The sequence below is a fragment of the Humulus lupulus genome, chromosome 5 (assembly GCF_963169125.1).
Source record: "Humulus lupulus chromosome 5, drHumLupu1.1, whole genome shotgun sequence".
NCBI classification, from domain to species: Eukaryota; Viridiplantae; Streptophyta; class Magnoliopsida; order Rosales; family Cannabaceae; genus Humulus; species Humulus lupulus.
This window is the reverse complement of record NC_084797.1, coordinates 7665310-7684205: the sequence shown is the minus strand read 5'-3', so window position 1 is coordinate 7684205 and position 18896 is coordinate 7665310. Positions and strand designations below refer to the sequence as shown.

Sequence of the window (18896 nt, the reverse complement as noted above, 5' to 3'; positions counted from 1 at the left end):
CTCGTGGTGGTGACATTTTAGCTTGGAACGACTTCGAATGGTCGGATTTTCTCTTGGAAATATGGTTGCTTAGATAGCAAATAAGCAAATCTCGAGATTTTTTATCATTATCATAGACTATAGTTGTGTTTTAACCTACTTCTAAATAGTAGCAAAATGACCTAGATGGTTTCTATCACATACTACGATAATAAGTTAATGGCCATTAATTTTTAGTCTTATGTTTTATGTATTCACGTCTTATGATTTATGATATACTTTAATAGTTTTTTCTTACTGGGCATTACACTCATTCCTTTTATTTAGATGGTGCAGGTAAATGAGCATGGAATGTGGGATGGATCCATGGCAGCTTTGATATGTGTATTGGGAGAGGACTAAATGAATGGACTGATGGGAACGGTCGAGGATGATGTTTATGTTTTGAGTTTTTTTTTTTAATTATATGTTTATATAATTTTTCTCCTTTTGTATTTGAATGATTAAAATAAATCTTTAATTTTCTTTATGAAGTTATGCAATAACAATGAGATCTCGTATTTTGGATTTTATAATAAAGGTCTATTATTTTATGTATGTATTCAAAAATAATAGTTATGTCTTAGTAGTTTTTAAAGGTCCGAGGTCTTTAAATTAGTTGAGTCATTACAATATTGAGCCTCATCGAGCTCATATCGAGCTGTTATTAGTAAGTAAACAATATCCCTACAACACCCCCATCGATCTACTATCGAGCTTCATATCGAGCTCACATCGAGCTAATCTCAAACAGTAAAATACAGCCCTAGTTTAACACCCATATCGATATATTATCGACCTCATATCGAGCTAATCTCATATTGTAAACAACAACCCTAGAACACCCCCATCGATCTACTATCGAGATCCATCGAGCTCCCATATAGCTAATCTCAAACAGTAAACAACAGCTCTAGTTCAACACACCCATCGATGTACTATCGAGCTTCATCGAGCTCACATGGAGCTCACATCAAGCTAATCTCAAACTGTAAACAATAGCTCTAGTTCAACACCCCCATCGATCTACTATTTATCTTCATCGAGCTCTTATCGAGCTAAACTCAAACAGTAAACAACAACCCTAGTTTAACACCCCATCGAGCCACTATCGAGCCCTATTGATCTAGGAACCCCCTATCGAGCTCTCATTGAGCTCCTATCAAGTCAATAAAAACAAAACTTGTAAAATTTAAATTAAAACATAATTTCTTAACATTAGGTATATATGGCTTACCCAATCATTAAGCCACGATTGGGGTGTCTTCCACATCAGAAACCATGATGGACCATGATTCCCAATCTTTACATCGCTCAGGGTCTTGTTGGGGATGTCTCTAAGTAGCCATTTGGACACTGTCCTATACTGTTTGCGATATGACTTCTTGAGAGGGTCCAGCACCAGTGTAGCCTCCTCTTCTAGTGTAGCTGCATCAGTGTGAGGTATTTTCCTCGTGGGATTTTTGTAGTCCTCAAACCAATATGGCTAGCAACTTTGCCGTTTGGTCCTCTGAAATCGAACCCCAGCAACATCCTCATGGTTAACAATAACGACCTCCGGAGTCCTAGCATCAGGTGCAACAATGATGGTGAGAGGCGTGGTTAGATCATCAACATAGTCCAGAGGAATATCCAGTGACTCTGAGTCTGAACCTTCCTTGGAGCCCTCAGTTTCTCCTTAATAAATGTCAGGATCTGACTGACTGCATCCAAGATCACTGACTAGTTCTTTAGGAGGGTCTTTTGTCGACCCTCGACTCTGTCCAACCAATCGATCAACTCGGCGAGCTCAGGGGCTGGTGCTGAGGCTGAGGCTGGGGCTGTAACTGGGGAAACATGAGGGGTAGGACCTACAACCTCCTCCTCCTCCGAGACAACATCATTAAATATCTTCATTGCCTTGGCTGTCTGAGAAGCTATCTCGATGACTTTCTCAAAAGTTGTTTCCTCCTCATCATCAGCCTCCCCTGGATCCTGGCCAAGCCCAGGATAATGGGGAAGATCTCCTTTTTGTCAATGATAAATAATAGTTTTTTTCAGCTGGTCGAGGCTTCAACATCAGAAGGATGATCAACTGCAAACAATATAAAATATTTGGTTATCTCAAATAATCATAAAAGATAAGCATATAGATAAAAAAAAATGTTTAATGTTAATCAAATATAACTTACATTCTTCTTTGATAACATTGGTGAGAGGACGGACTTGTTGAAATTCTTGTTCTTCCGAAGCGACCAACTAAGCATCATCGGGACCATGTTTCCCGAGCTCACAAAAAACTCCATCGCAAGCTCCTGGATAGCCTCATATGCCAAATACTATAAGGTCGGGGCATAACCATACATACTGTACTTGGACTCTTGTTCCACCTTGGCGTCCTTCTTGTTGTCATAGGTGGTCCTTTGCTTCACCATGTCCTTCTTACAAGACTACAATTGCTTCCCATAAGAGTACTTCTCCCATGGATAACAGATGAAGTATTTTACGTCCTCAACCATCTTCGGAATATCTCGCCATATATGCAACTTGCCCTCTATGGCATTCAGAATCCCCTTAACCAACAAACATAGACCAAGCTTGTACGCATCTTCCACAACAGTACAAGTCTTGAAAGCATGGTCCACCCGTGAGAGTTTTACTTTCTTAGCATCATTGAAATACTCCTTTATCAAGCGGTTGTTGAGATTACGCTCTTCTAACTCTTCTGGTGACGGGAAGGTACTAAAATTCAACTCCGTCATCATGGCAAACTCTCCCATGTCGAATTTACAAGACTTCGACCCCAAGAAGAAATGCACCTCATCTTCGTGTTTCTGGAGATTTTCCTCAAAAGCAGTAGATGCACCAAAACTCTAGAGAAATTAAACTCCGAAGCCAAAAAGAACTGCTTGAAAGGGGATTCCTTAGCCCTTTCTATCAGCCGAGGTCCACAAACCTAGTCTTAATGTGATTTAAAGTGCTGCTACCCCGATATGTGACTCGACCAGGAAAGTGATTACTAAACGGAACAAGCAACTTAGGCATCTGCAACAACGCTTGAAAAAAATTGGTAAGAAAACAGAATGTCAAACAGAAACTGGAAAAAAAAAATCATCAAAAACCAAAATAAACACTGTCATCGAGCTTATATCGGGTTGTTATCGAGCTTTATCAAGCTCAATCGATCTATTCATTAAGCCTCTTTCGAACTGCCATCGAGCCACTATTAATACTAATCTTTTAGGATGCCATCGAGCCTAACTATATCAAGCCTACTATCGAACCATTCAAACTACTCTATCGAGCAAGTATCAAACCATTCAACCTACCTTATCGAGCTCATATCGAGCCATAATCGAGCCTATCGAGCTAGTTTCATATATTACCACAGATCAATCGAGCCATTATCGAACTTGTATCGAACTTATCGAGCCACTAGTGCAAATCTAGAAAAAAAAATCCCCAAAAAACGATGATCACAATCCACAGATCACAGATTCAACAATATGCTCTATCAAAAATTGAAATAGGTTCAAGATTTTACCTTTGATTGTCAAACTTTTGAGGAAATGGGTCGACGTGGGTCTCGTAATCGTCATGGGCCTCGATTTCGACGAAGAGATGGGAGAGGGGGTCTTGGTTTCCACTACAACAAAAACGGTTATTACCGGCGGAGAAAACTGCCGGCAATAGTCAGGAAAGCCGCCGGCAAAAATCCGCCGGTAAAAACCGGTCAGTAAAGGTCGTTATTGCCGGCGGAATTAGCCTCCCGCAGGTAATAAGATTATTACCAGCGGAGCCCGCCGGCAATAATTTGGTCAGAATTCATGTCTGACACATTATTACCAGCGGTTTCCGCCGGTAATTGTAAAACATATTTAAAAAAAATATTTTTTTTATAAATTATATATAATTAATATTAAATAACTAAACTTATAATTAAAAAAACATTAATAAAATTTAGAAATAAAATCAATATTATTTAAATTAATATCCAAACTAAAAATACAACTTTAAAATACTAAAATTGTCTTTTCAAAATAAAAAAACATACACTTAAATTTAATAATAAATAATAAAACCTAAACTAATTATTATTGTCTTCATCAAAAGATTCATTTAAAAAATCTTCAACATTCGCGCTTCGACTCAAACCTTCATGAGACTGTGGTACTGGCGGCGAAGGATAATATGGCCGAGGCTGTGGGCGAATCAAAGGAGACTGCTGCTGTTGTTGATTTGGAGAAGTGTAGTACTGCTGATTATAAACGGGTTGTTGTGTCGATCCTCCATAATGAGGATATAACGGCTGCTGCTGCATGAACGGCCCAAATTGACCATACATAGGTTGTTGTTGCTGCTACTGCGGTAACCCTCCAAACTGACTTCCCATAGGTTGTGTCTGAGGAGACTGGGAAGAAATTCCAAACATATAATTAAAAAGTGGCGACTGAGAGGAACCACCAGATATGTTTGGAGAATTTTGTTGTGGTTGCTGTGGCATCGACGACGTCCCCGGGCTTTGATTAGATGTACTACCTTGTTGTTGAGAAGGTAAGAACTGCTGCAATAAACTTTCATAGCGTGGGTCATGGAGGGAAGAATCAGTCTGAAAATTTCTTGACTCAACCTTATCACGCATCTTAACCCACATCTCATCCAAAACTCCCATCATCTCTGGAGTCACATTAGTAGGAACTTGTGACTGAGTTTGGCTTGGACTTCGACTTGTGGAGCTAAATGCTGATTTCTTCCCTTTGCCTTTAGGCCTGTATCCCACTCCTCTTTGATAATCAGGCCTCGAGCCAAGAACTTTATCCATAACCTGATACTGTATTGATTTAGCAGTAGAACCTTCACTAGAAGCAGATTCAGAACCTGACCGACTACTTTGAATATTTTGCCTCTCCATCTCTTGGGTCATTTGTTCCTGCCAAAAGAAAATGTTAAAAAACCAATATTACTATAATTTAAGATCAATAAAGAAAGAAAAAACTTTAACTTACATGTAGTTCTTTGCAAGTTTCGCTAACCCAAGTCTTCGTAGATTTTTTTTTATGAGTATCTCTCCAAGCATCAATAGCATGCTCATCAGGTTCATCCTACAAAATAATAGTGTTAGTTTAATTAATAATATAATAATATCAAATAAAGTTAAGTATTTTACTTACATATTCGTTACGGATCGCTGCCATTGATTTAGAGCCTTGCGTCGACAAATACTTCATTTCCTTTCTATTTTTCTTGTTCTGCGTGGATCGCGCTATAAACTTTGGGCTCAGAAACAAATCGACGATTTCTTTCCAACTCTCCTTTGAGGACAAGTCAGGAATAGCATTGAGAGCACTATCCAAATCATTCGGATTTCCAGAATAATATTTTAGGAAATGAGTATGCCTAATATTCTCTCTCTGAATATCTTTTGCGCATCTCCGTATACAGAGTTCCCATAACTCTTTCAGGTTCTGGATGCCCATCGATATTATAGTAATACTAAAAAAAAAATTGTTAGTTTACATTTTTATAGACTAAAATGTATAATATAAAAAAATTATATTTTTTTTTTACCTTCATCTTTTGAACGACCTGGTCCTTATATTGCTGAGGAACATCTTTAAAATCTAATTAATGTCCCGGCAATAGTAATGTAACTTCAGTACTCAATTGACGAACAAAAGCTTGGTGCTCAGTACCAATCACTTTGTCTGTCGCCGAATCAAGTTGCAATTCAAGTGGTTTGCCAGCATCCCGCCTTCGTTTTTCAATATTAATATTACTGGCAGGGCCACGTCCCCTCCTTCTTGCAGGTCGATCTATTAATTTGTTTAATACATAAAAATAAAAATATTAGTAAATCTTAAACATTTAAACAGATTACGGTTAAAATATATCACATAACTAAAATTTAGATATTAACCTGACTCGCAAGTTGAGGGTATCCTGCTAGGATCTGTGGGGTCTTGACCACCACCATCTCCATCGTGATATGATACTATATCAGGTGACATTTCTCTTGTATTCATAAATATTTAAGATTTAATAATAAGAATAGAAATCAAATTTAAGATTTAATACCATCAAATTTAATTAAGTAATGAAATAACATTAAACAAAATCAATATCAACATAAATTGGAAAATACAAATCAAATTAAAATTGTTGTGTTTGTTACAAAGGTAATCATTACATAAAACTAATAATCACTATCACTTTCATCATTAACTAAATTAGCATTAACATCATCTTTACAAAAATCAATTAATAAATCATCTTCTTCATCTAATTCTTCATCTGCTTCTTCATCGCCTAACTCGTGATCCTCTTGATTAACATTTAAATTTTGTACTGTACTAATGTCAATCGAATTTTGAGTAGGTAGCATAACCAACTCGCCGAGATCCACAGTCAACACAAAATTTGATGAGCTAATATCATGTACCACATCAACGTCTAAATTAGCTTCACAGTTCTCGACGTCCCAAATTTGTCGATGGTTTACACCCTCAACAATTTTCCACTGATTTCCTCTAAGTAAATCATCGAGATAAAATACTTGCTTCGCTTGATTTGCAAGTATATACGGGTCATCCTTGTACCATTCCCCGCTAGTGTTTATACTAGTAATATTATTCTCCATAATTATTTTTTTCCTTCTTGGATCTGTATTAAACCACTTACACTTGAACAATGTCACAGAATATGAGCCAGTAAATGTTAACTTTAATACTTCTTCAAGTATTCCCTAATAGCTAAAATCTTCTGTTCCAGCAACAAATACTCCACTGTTTTGAGTGCTCCTCTTTAAATCTCGTTTGGTTGACATAAATCGAACACCATTCACTATACAACCTTCGTAATAAGCTCCTAAATGATCTGATCCAGATGCTAAAGCTAGCAACTCGTCACCATTCTCTAACGATCCAAGCTTTTGTAAGTCGTATATCTAAAAGAATAAATAAAATTATTAGAGAATTGAAAACAATACTTAAAAGGATGAAAGAATATAGGGTAGGTTTTTTTTTTCACCTTCTTGTGAAACCATCACTGAAAATATTTCTTATGTAAAATGTTATGATCTCCATCCTGATATTTCTGTTTGATTTCTTCTAAGTGTTCACTATAAATAAGAACAAAAATTTTGAATCAGTTTAAAGCATTTTCAATGAAATAAAAGCAACTTTTGGGAAGAAACTTACTCCAAATATTTCTGAATTTCAGGTGAATTATTGTATATGTACCACTCTGCTTGTTCATGAGTCGCACTATCAAGAGGCTTTAGAGTTTCTTTTGTTATAGGTCGACATTGCGATTGAAATACAAAAAGATTTCTTGGTGTCACCTCATCTTCATTGCGATCAAGACGATTAAATCTTGTTTCAACACCTTTGAAATACATCGAACAAAATGTCAAAGCCTCATCTGCAACATAACCCTCGGCTATCGACCCTTCAGGACGAGCTTTATTTCCAACGTAATTCTTTAATTTTTTCATGTATCTTTCAAAAGGATACATCCAACGCATAAATACCGGTCCACCCAGAATTGCTTCTTCAGGCAAATGTAAAATCAAATGCACCATTATATCAAAAAAGGCTGGAGGAAATATGAGTTCCATTTTACATAATATTAGAATAAGATCTTTTTGTGCTTCCTCCATATCGCTAACCTTTATAGTTCTTGCACAAATTTTCCTGAAAAGTTACATAACTCAGAAATGGTAGTCGATATACTCTTTGAAAAAAACTTGCGAACACCCACTGATAGTAATCGTTGCATTATTACATGACTGTCGTGTGACTTTAAACCGCTGATATTTGTTAAATCAACATTTACTTTCTTCTTTAAATTGGAACAAAAATTATCTGGAAATTTCACATCTCGAATAAATTTACAAAACGGCATTCTTTGATCAGATGTGAGAACATAAGGGGCATGAGGCTTCATTAACTTTCCGCTATCATCTTCATATATCCACAACGATTCCCTTACTCCAAACTTTTTCAAATCATGTCTTGCATTAGTGGTGTCCTTGGATTTATCATTATAAAAAATTGTGCCTAACAAACTATCACACACATTCTTCTCCACATGCATGACATCAATGTTGTGTTTTAAAGTGTTCGAAGACCAATAATCAAGCTCATAAAATATGCTTTTCTTCCTCCAATTTTGATCTTCTGCAATACGCCTACGTTTGACACCTCCAAACATCTCGTGTTTTCCAGGAACTTGTGGTACAAGTTTGTTTACTTGTTCTAATATTTCCTCACAAGTAAAACGTCTTGGTGGACGTCTTCTCTCGATTTGTCCGTCAAACTGAGTGTCTCTTCTCATTCGATGGTTACTTGGAAGGAATCTTCTGTGACCAATGTAGGATGTCTTACCGATCACTCGAACAGAAGTTGTGTCTTCATTACACGTCGAACAAGCTTCGTATCCCTGACCACAATAAATAGCTACGAGCAGGAAAATCGTTAACTGTCCACAATAAGGCTGCACGCAACTTGAACATAGTGCTGGTTATACTATCTCTTGTATCGACACCGTTAACCCACAACTCCTTTAACTCATCCACCAATGGTCTCAGGAATATATCCATGTCCTTTCCCGGTTATTTTGGTCCAGGAATAAGAATGGATAATATGAAATCATTATCTTTCATACACATCCAAGGTGGAAGATTGTAGTTAGTCAACACCACAGACCACATACTATATGCTTGACTCATGTTGCCAAATGGATTGAAACCATCTGCAGCTAAACCTAAACGAACATTCTGAGGTTCACTAGCAAAATCAGGATGTTTGGCATCGAAATCCTTCCACGCTAACGCATCCACTGGGTGTCTCATTATCCCGTCGTCTTTTGATTTCCCAGTATAGTGCCATAACATTTGCTTCGCTGTAAGCCTTGAACTGTACAGTCTTTTTAATTGAGGAGTTAATGGAAAGTAACGCATCACCTTATGTGGTACCTTTTTTCCATCAGTTTTTTCAGGAGAAATCCATCTACTACTTCCGCAAATTGGACAAGTCTCTTTAGTTGGATGCTCTTTGTAAAACAAACAACAATCATGTTCACATACATGAATTGACTCATACCCTAACCTTAATTTCTGTAATCTATTTTTAGCCTCGTAGTACGTCGATGGAATTTTATTTCCCTTCGGAAATGCAAGCTTTAGTAATTTCAGTAATTCATCGAAGATTTTATTGGGCATCTTGCCTCTAACTTTCAAATGCAATAATTTTGCTAAAAAGTTAAGAGAAGATATCCAATTACAACCAGGATATAACTCAGCCTCAATCTCTTCAAACAGATCGTCATAAAATTGTCCCACCGCAGGATTATTTTCTACTTCTTCGGTTGTAGGTAGAAGGAAGTCTTCGACCATTGGAATCATCTCATCAACATCATCATCGTTGGCGTCCACCACATTGGCAACATCTGCTTCCGCTTCACCGTGATATATCCACTTCTCGTAACCTCGATGAAAACCCCAATCGAATACGTGTGCTTTCACCATAGGTAAAGTTTCAAGTCTATTATTTATGCATCTAACACACGGACACCTAATTCTACTAGAGGAATCCTTATATTCCGACGCCATCGTCAAAAAAGCTTGTAGACCGTTCCAATATTCTCGACAAGCACGATTTCTCAACGTCGTCCAAGTCTTGTCGATCGCCATCTAAAGTGTTATAAAAGTATATAAGTTTACGATATGTGAATAGTCTTATATTTAAAAATGATTTATAATATAATTGCTATATCATATTATAAACATTTAATAGTTTTAAACTACTTTAAAATGTTTTATAATATAAACAATTATAATTGTTATATTATATTATAAAACATTTAATAGTTTTATGCTACTTTATAATGTTTTTATAATATAATTGTTATATTATATTATAAAAAATTTAATAATTTTATATTATATTATAACACATTTAATAATTTTATGCTATTTTATGTTTTATCATAATATTTTATGCTATTTTATCTAATTTATCCTAAAATTATTTATTTATTTATTTAATTAGTAAATAATTAATTAGTTATTTATTATCTAATTTTTCCTTTACTAAAAAATTAATTATTTAATTAATACTTAATTAATTAATTAGTTATCTATCATCTAATTTTTCCTTTACTAAAAAATTAATTATTTAATTAATACTTAATTGTTTATTTAATTATTTATTTAATTATTTATCATATTATTAATTTAAATGTTTACTTATTATTTAATTAATTAGTTAATTATTATCTAATTTTTTCCTTTATTTAAATAAATTATTATTATCTAATGTTTACTAATTATTTAATTTATACTTAATTAATTAATTAATTAGTTATCTATTATCTAATTTTTCCTTTACTAAAACATATTATTTAATTAATACTTAATTATTTATTTATCAATTTATTAATCATATTATTAATTTAAATGTTTACTTATTATTTAATTAATTAGTTAATTATTATCTAATTTTTCCTTTATTTAAATAAATTATTATTATCTAATGTTTACTAATTATTTAATTAATTATTTAATTTATACTTAATTAATTAATTATTTATTTATTTAATTAGTTATTTATTATCTAATTTTTCCTTTACTAAAAAAATTAATTATTTAAGTAATACCTAATTATTTATTTATTTATCAATTTATTAATCATATTATTAATTTAAATGTTTACTTATTATTTAATTAATTAGTTAATTATTATCTAATTTTTCCTTTATTTAAATAAATTATTATTATCTAATGTTTACTAATTATTTAATTTATACTTAATTAATTAATTAATTATTTATTTAATTAATTAATTAATTATCTATTATCTAATTTTTCCTTTACTAAAAAACTAATTATTTAATTAATACTTAATTATTTATTTATTTAATACTTATTTATTTAATATTCATTTAATTATTTATTTATCATAATATTAATTTAAATCTTTCCTAATTATTTAATTAATTATTAATTAATACTAAATTAATTAATTAATTAATTACTTAATTAATTAATAAATTATTTATTTATTTATTTAACATATTTAATTATAACTATTTTAAAAACTTAATAATTAATATGTAATTAATTGAAATTATTTTTATTTAATTAATCCTATAACTACTCTTTTATATAATTACTTAATAATTGTTTATGTATATTATTTAATAATTACTTTTTAATAAATAAATTTTTATTATTCTCATATCAATTACTATCTAACTTATTAAAATAAATTTTTTCTATAATTTAATATTTATTATATTATTTATTAATATTTTATTTCTCTACCATTAAACTATTTTTTTAATAATTAATAACAAATTTATTAAAATCTAAACTTCACAATATTACAATAATTTTAATTAAACTATAACAAAAATACATTATAACATTCTAACAATATAATAACAATTTAACAATAATAAAAATTATCCATTAATAATATCTAACAATATTTTAATATTCTAACAACTTAACAATAAAAAAAAAACAATATATTATCAATCTATCAAACAAAATATTATTATAAAATAACATATATTACTATATAATCATTTTTTGTATAGATTTACATTAACAATATTACTAACATATTAACCTAATAACCTAACAATATTATTATAAAATAACATATATTACTAATATAATAATAACATTACTAACATTAACTGCCGGTGACCGGAATCGCCGAACACCGGAAAAAACTTAGGAAGAGCGGAGTCCACTGAGATGGGCAGAGAGGAATCCGGATGGCTAAAAAAAAACAATAAAAGAAAATGGAGTTTTTTTTTATATAAACAATAACATAGACAATAATATAATCATTTTCTTTATATAAAACTATAACAGAACAATATATAGACGTACGCCCTTCGCTATTGCAGTTGCCGGCCACCGGAATAGCTTCTGGAACGCCGGAAAACACCACGGACAGAGAGCACTCGGCAGATGCAGGAGAGAATTGGAAGAAAAAGAAAATGGAGGAGAAGGAAATGGGGGAGGGGAATCGGGTTGCAGAAATATATAGATTATTATTGCCAGCGGAGGTCCCCCGGCAATAATAATTCCGTCGGCAATAATATAACGGTTATATTTAATTATTATTACCGGCGGAGCCCGCCGGTAATAATCGAAATATTAATTGGGCGGCAGTTTTGCCGTGGTAATAAATTCTGATTATTACCAGCGGTTTGTCTGCCGGTAATAATAGGTTTCCCGCCGGTAATAATTAAATAATTTTAAAAAATAAAAATAAAAAACGGATTAATGCCGGCGGACTTCGTTTTCCGCCGGTAAAGATGGTATTATTACCGGCGGACTTTCTTCGCCGGTAATATTTCCGCCTGTAAAAAACCTTTTTGTTGTAGTGTTCGCCGTGGGTCTCGGGGTTGGGGGCTCCACAGAGGTGGGCTCGACGGTTCTAGGTTTTCTGTGAGAGTAAGAGAGAGAGAGAGAGAAACCGAGAGAGCAGAGATAGAAGTGAGATGTTGATTTTTTTGGGTGTGGAAAAATGAGAGGGGTATTTTGAGAAATAGGGGAATGTTAAGCATCAATTTGAAATTGTGAATAGTGCTAGAATTGTTATGTAATTGTCCTATTAGTATGAATAAAAAGTAAAATATTATTATTATTATTATTATCCAGAAATTTATGTGGATGTTATTGTCTGTTGAGTTTTAATTTTGACAATTGACATGACATAGGCCACAAAGACAACTGCTTATAACTGCACGGAGTAATGACGAGGACAATCAATGAGAATATGTAAATTATTCTTACTAATTTTTTAGGGGAACAACTTGGTAATTATCAATTTATATATTGATTCTTACGAATTTTTTTCGTTCAATAAAACCTTGTTAGCATTAATGACCTTTTGAATTTCTTTTTTATCAAGATATAATTAAAATTTTAGGAAGTTGTAGAATTTTAAAAAGAAATCAAGAGTGATAATTTAATTTTAAAGAAAAAAAAAAGATGAAAGTGATTTTATAAATTCTCTCCATATTTTTTAAATTACTCGCAATCTTTTTGTTTCCAATTAAAAAAAATAACAAATTCTCCACAAATTATACTCCAAACTTAAAGCTTCCATTGTATATTATCCTCGTTTTGAATTTTCAAAAAATTTCTATAGAAGTGTCATACTGACCACACAGCTAGATATATCCTTGCACTATATTAAAAATAAATAAATAAATAAAACACGTATGGTTATAAGCAATTTGTTTCTAGCCATCCCATTAATATTTTCTCTGAAGTAGTTGAATATTTTGTATTTTACTTTTCTCATTCAAATACATCTCTTCTTTATATACAGTCGTCTCGTCTCGTCTTATATATAAATATATATATATATAGAGTGATTCGTGGTGACCAGAAGAGCTAGCCCCGGTCAGTGTTCTTCGTATTTTTTTTCTCTTTATAATATATATTTATATAAAATTTTCTTTTTGTTTAAGGGGTACGTTGTTATGTTGTTTTTTACTTGAAGAACTTCTCCTAAAGGGAACCAAGTTGCAAATTCTAGGACTCTATAAAGAGGACTGAAATTTAGATTTCTTAAAATTTGGGGTTTTTACAAAAATAAAATAAAAATTTTGTGTTTAAAAAAGTTAGAGATAATCAAGATTACCCTCTATTCTCTTTATTTTTGTTTCTCTTCCTGACTTTTTCACCGCCGCCCATGCCACCACCAAAGGCCGTTGACCGCCGCCACACAAACCAGATTGCTGGAAAGCCCAGCCTTAAATGAACTAGCTGTCAAAGCTGTTGTTAAGTGCATGAGAAGATTGACAACATCATGAGATTTCAATCATTATTTGAGGTACGAGTTCATTGAAGTATATATTTTGTCAAGGAATAATATTATGGTTCCTTTTACTACTTAGAAGAATAAGAATGAAAAATCAAGGGTTTAAATTATTTTGGTCTCTATATTTTAGGTAAATTCTACAATGAGCTTTATGTTTTAAAAATTAAAGTTTTAAGGAGCACCAGCGGTGTCCAACACCCAAGGTAAATGCATATTGGTGTTGGTGAAATACAATATCAGGTCTCATACATTTTAATTTAATAAGTATTATGAGATATCGCTAACCAATCATAGAGTATCAGCTTTTATGATGTTGGACACCTTAAAGTGCTAAATAACAACACTCTTTCTCAAAGAGTCTTTCTAAGGACAGAGTGTTGCTAAGGGACACCAGTGGTATCCAACACCACAATGAGGTGATATAATGTTGTTGGTAGTGATGCACACGGGGCGAACAATTGGTTGGGAGTGCTCCCCCTGTCCCCGCTTATTCCCCCGTCTGGGGCAGGGTGGGGAATCCCCTATTGCGGCAGGGAATCCCCACAGAGAACCCATTTATTTTAAAAAATAAATTTTAAAATAAAAATCATAAATTACATGTAAATTAAAATTAGGGGTGAACATTTGACCCAAAAAAACCCGCAACCCGAAAACCCTTTTTTGGGAAAACCCATCGGATTCGGGTTAAATCCGACCCGAACCCGACAAAATTCGGGTCGAGTTTGGGTTTGAAATTTGTTAAAACTCGGGTTCGGGTTCAAACCCGAAATCCGAAAAAATGGTATTTTTGAAAAAAAGTGTAAAAAATGGTATTTTGTAAATTTTGGCTTTTCGACCCAAAACCCAATTGGCCCAGTCCAACCAAAATAAAAAAAATGGTATTCTTGAAAAAAAGTGTAAAAAATGGTATTTTTGCAAAATTTGGCTTTTCAGCCCAAAACACAAATGGCCCCGCCCAACCCGAATCAAACCCGAATAAAACTCGAAACCCGAAAAAACCCGAAAATTTCGGATCAGTTTCGGTCCCATTTTTCTCAACCCGAACCCGATGAACCCGAAAACCCGACCCGTGTGCACCCCTAATTAAAATATTGCACAATATTTATCATTTAAAATATTAAACATTATCCTAAATTAAATTTAAAATATTCAAAAAGTTACTACTATACTAGAATAACACATAAAAATATATAAAATACATATAAAATATTACAAAAATATATAAAAATTTAAATGGGGCCCCATCGGGGTGAGGAGTGTTATCCGTGTCCCCACCCCATTTAACATTCAAGGATTGAAAATTATTCTCGTTCCCGCCCTGTTCCCCATTTAGACAAGGTTCCCTACCCCATTAGGGGCAGGTCCCCGCGGGCCCCCGTCCCCATGGGGAAAAATGTGCATCCCTAGCTGTTGGTGCAATCCAATGTCGGGTCATACATATTTGAATTTAATAAGTATTATCGGGTATCACAAATCAATCATAGGGTGTCACCTCATGTGGTGTTGGTACCTTAAGGTGCTAAACAACAACAATCTTTGTAAAATGATTCAAAATGATCACCGAAATTCAAATTTGGTAAAAATAATTTCAAACATGACCAAAATGTCCTATTGATTTTTATGAATTAATTAAATAAATTAAAACTAAAATAAATTAAAACTATAATTAAAATAAAAATAAATATTAAAATTATATTTTGACAAATCAATGAAAATTCAACAAAATTAAAATAAATAAGAAAAGCCAAACAAAAGTTAAATGTCAAATCAATAACACTAAACTTAGAACTAATAGTAATTTCAAACCAAATATTCCTAAGAAATTAAATCTCCCACTTTTTCGTCCTCATTAAACGTGATGTTGTACTTAAAAATACACGAGCTAACGTGTCTTGTTCGCAGTACATCTGACAAGAATTTAATGAAAGATTATTAATAATCACAAGGACGCGGTACAAGTTCCCAAATGGGTAGTTCAAGTCAAGCCCAACTCGACTAGACATCAAGGAGACTGCTTAGCTGGGTCGACTAGACATCAAGAAGACCGCCTAGCCGGGTCATTAGGTCGCATAGTCACATCTCGAACATCTCAATGTTCAGGCCGGTTTAACCTAGAAACCTCTAGCTCATGTAGTGTGCATTTAGCTCACTGTCGATGCCTAGAATATACAGACTTGAATTCTTGAAGACCTAGAGACTTTATATGCATAACTAATATATTATAACCCGTGCTTGATAAACGTATAATATCACACAGTTAATGTATTTAATGTATTTACTTATACGTTTGGGAGTTATCCGGTCTTGTAAGTTAAACAATATTGAACTTTTACCTAAATCTATTGATTGAACTTCTATATATAAAGAAATAGGTAATGGACATATTGAAATCAATCGAAACTTTGTATGCCAAAACTCGGCAAAATCTGTCATAATCAATTTCCTAAGAGAATATAACACAAAAATAAAAAATAAAAAACTACGATGAACGATGCCATTATCCAAAAAATCCTTTTAAAACAAGAATAATCTAGTATAGTTTCAATTAAAAGGTGAAAATATAACACACAAACATAATCATATATATGCAACAAGTAACTATATAAGCAACACTAACACAAGAATTAACACAGAACAAAGCAAAGAACAACATCATATAGGTTAGACAGTAATCGAAGACAAGAACAAACACAACTTTTATGCTAATTCGACCAAAACAAAATGGTGTCTACATCCAGTACTGTTCCTCCATGATATTATACAATGAAAAATGATCAGCTATAGCCTAGCACGAATACTCAAACTCTACATTAGTTTATTTCTCCAATAAGTGCTCCAACTCTTTCTACCAAAACCAGTGTTGAAGCAATAAACAAGACCAAGACTCTCTCTCTCTCAACCCTTATAAAATCACTCAGAGTGTTTCCTGAAGAACTCTAAACGTGTGTTTCAGCACAGAGAGACCAAGCAGTATTTATATAGGCTAGCTAGGCTAAGATACAAGTACTTCTAAAATTAGAAGGTTGTCTTAAAAAGAACTAACAGCTTTCCCAAAATAGAAATCTTTTGAAGAGAGTTACTATTATGAGAATTATTTATACCACAAGTACAAATCAATAATCACATCAAAAGTCTTATGTTATACATCATCACCAACATGACTTGAAGTCTTCAATTAATCATGCATATACACTTTAGAATCAGGCAATACATTGACTACCCTCCATTGAGTCTTTATTCCAATGATAGAGTATATCTTTTCTCATCACCATAATCACATTAAAAGTCTTATGCTATACACTGCGATCCTGGTGATGCATTTTCATATCATAGTGAAGGGTCTCGATCCTATTTTTCACCACCAAATTTAAGCCACTTTCAATGGCCTTTTTCATAGAAAAGGACTGGCGTCTCATAACTTCTGATGCAATCTCTCCTTTGTTTTTGAAAGAAAAGGCTTGCAGACTTACACTCTTGCCAGTCGTGCAGTACATCGCGAAGGCCTCGCAATTGTTTTCGAAAATGTCGTAGTGGCCGAACCCCTCGTCGGAGTTTAGAATATCGGTGGCGCGTTGGACGACTTCGTCTTCGGAGTAGCTGCAAGAGCCGGTGGTGCATGTTCCTGAGCGGTTGAGGACTAAGTTAGACGATGGGACACCGTACTTGAAGCGAAAGAGCCTGTGGCCTTTCAGGAAGCACTTAAGGCAGGTCTTCACCACTCCTCGGTCCTTCTTTGGCTCGTATCCACAGTGTTTACATCTCTTGATTTTGAGATTATTATCTGCAGATGATTCTGAATCGGACTCTTGTGTTCTTGTGAAATGGATCACTCTATTATCCCCAACATATATTCCTGCAAATATATATATATATATTTGTATATAAGAATTAATTCAAAGAAGGATTTTTCATCAAAATATAGTTAATTGGCCTAAATTTAACATATTACAATCTCAAATTTAGATCAATTTTGCAGTTTTAGCAAAAGCCCTAAAATATATCCTTTTCTTATTATGGAACCCTAAAAATCAGGAAAAAGTATTATACTTTCGTTTTCCAAGAAATTAAAGAAGAGAAATTCTAACTTACCATGGTGAGAATATGCATGCAGATTTCTGTAGCTGTACACATGATCTCCTTTTCGAAGGGAGCTCCGATTAGTCCTGTTTGAGATCAAACTCATCGTTGTTTTTTGCTTAATATTACTAAGATGAACTGGATTTGGACTAGCTAATAAAGTAAGGTACATATTTATATATGTTGAGAAAGCTTTCTTTATATTTTATTTTATTCTTTTTTCTTCATTAAATGAATGGACTACATTAATTTAAAGCTTTGGTACGAATAATTAAGTTAGACGATATATACTTGAAGCGAAAGAGCCTTTGGCCTAATTAAACCGTACGTTTCAAAAATCTCCCAGAAATTCTTGACCAGTAGTACTGATCTAATTATGAACAAATATTTATGACGTATTTATCCGTCTACGACGTATTGGAAATGTAAACAAAAATTATAGTGATATATTTATTATATATATATATTTACATGATATAATTGTGGATGATATTCCATTTAATAATTATTACGTTTGTAATAGTTTAATGTTATATATATATATATATATATATACTAGGTAGAAAGGAAGTTGAATGTACTATTGTTTAGTTTTAAAATTGTAAATTTCATTAATTTTAATAAAAACGAGTTTACTGTTTATATAATAAAATGAATTATAATTCTATAATATATGTAAATATTTATATCAATAATATATATATATATGAATGATTGACATAGACTAAATGGTATATACGTAAATTATAATAATATTTAAAAAGAAATTAATAATAAAAATAAAATAAGAATAGAAAAATTCATAGTCTAGACAATAGTATACATTCATAAACTATTTTTAGTTTCTAATGTATCTTGCAAAGTCATTTGGTGAATTTTATGAAGAAAAAGATTTTCAATCACTTAATAAAAAATAAACTATTATAATTAAAAAAAATGATATGTATGCTTGTATTATTTTAAATAAATATA

At 32.7% G+C, this 18896-nt stretch overlaps 1 protein-coding gene and 1 long non-coding RNA gene across 4 annotated transcripts; one reads left to right on the top strand and one right to left on the bottom strand.

The window, feature by feature from the left end:
• Positions 1-13276: 13276 nt before the first annotated feature.
• Positions 13277-17790, top strand: LOC133834326 (uncharacterized). Of its 3 annotated transcripts, none has more exons than XR_009893333.1 (3): positions 13277-13426; positions 13734-13859; positions 17329-17790. It is a non-coding gene; the product is annotated as an uncharacterized LOC133834326 (long non-coding RNA). The 3 variants fall into 3 exon arrangements; XR_009893332.1 differs by having other exon boundaries at positions 17304-17790; XR_009893334.1 differs by having other exon boundaries at positions 17299-17790.
• LOC133834325 (protein LEAD-SENSITIVE 1-like) lies at positions 16901-18093 on the bottom strand. Its single transcript, XM_062263911.1, has 2 exons — positions 17937-18093; positions 16901-17700 (listed from the first exon to the last, which is right to left on the bottom strand). The coding sequence occupies exons 1-2, from the start codon at positions 18028-18030 to the stop codon at positions 17141-17143; spliced, it is 654 nt and encodes a 217-aa protein (XP_062119895.1). The 5' UTR covers positions 18031-18093; the 3' UTR covers positions 16901-17140.
• Positions 18094-18896: the final 803 nt, after the last annotated feature.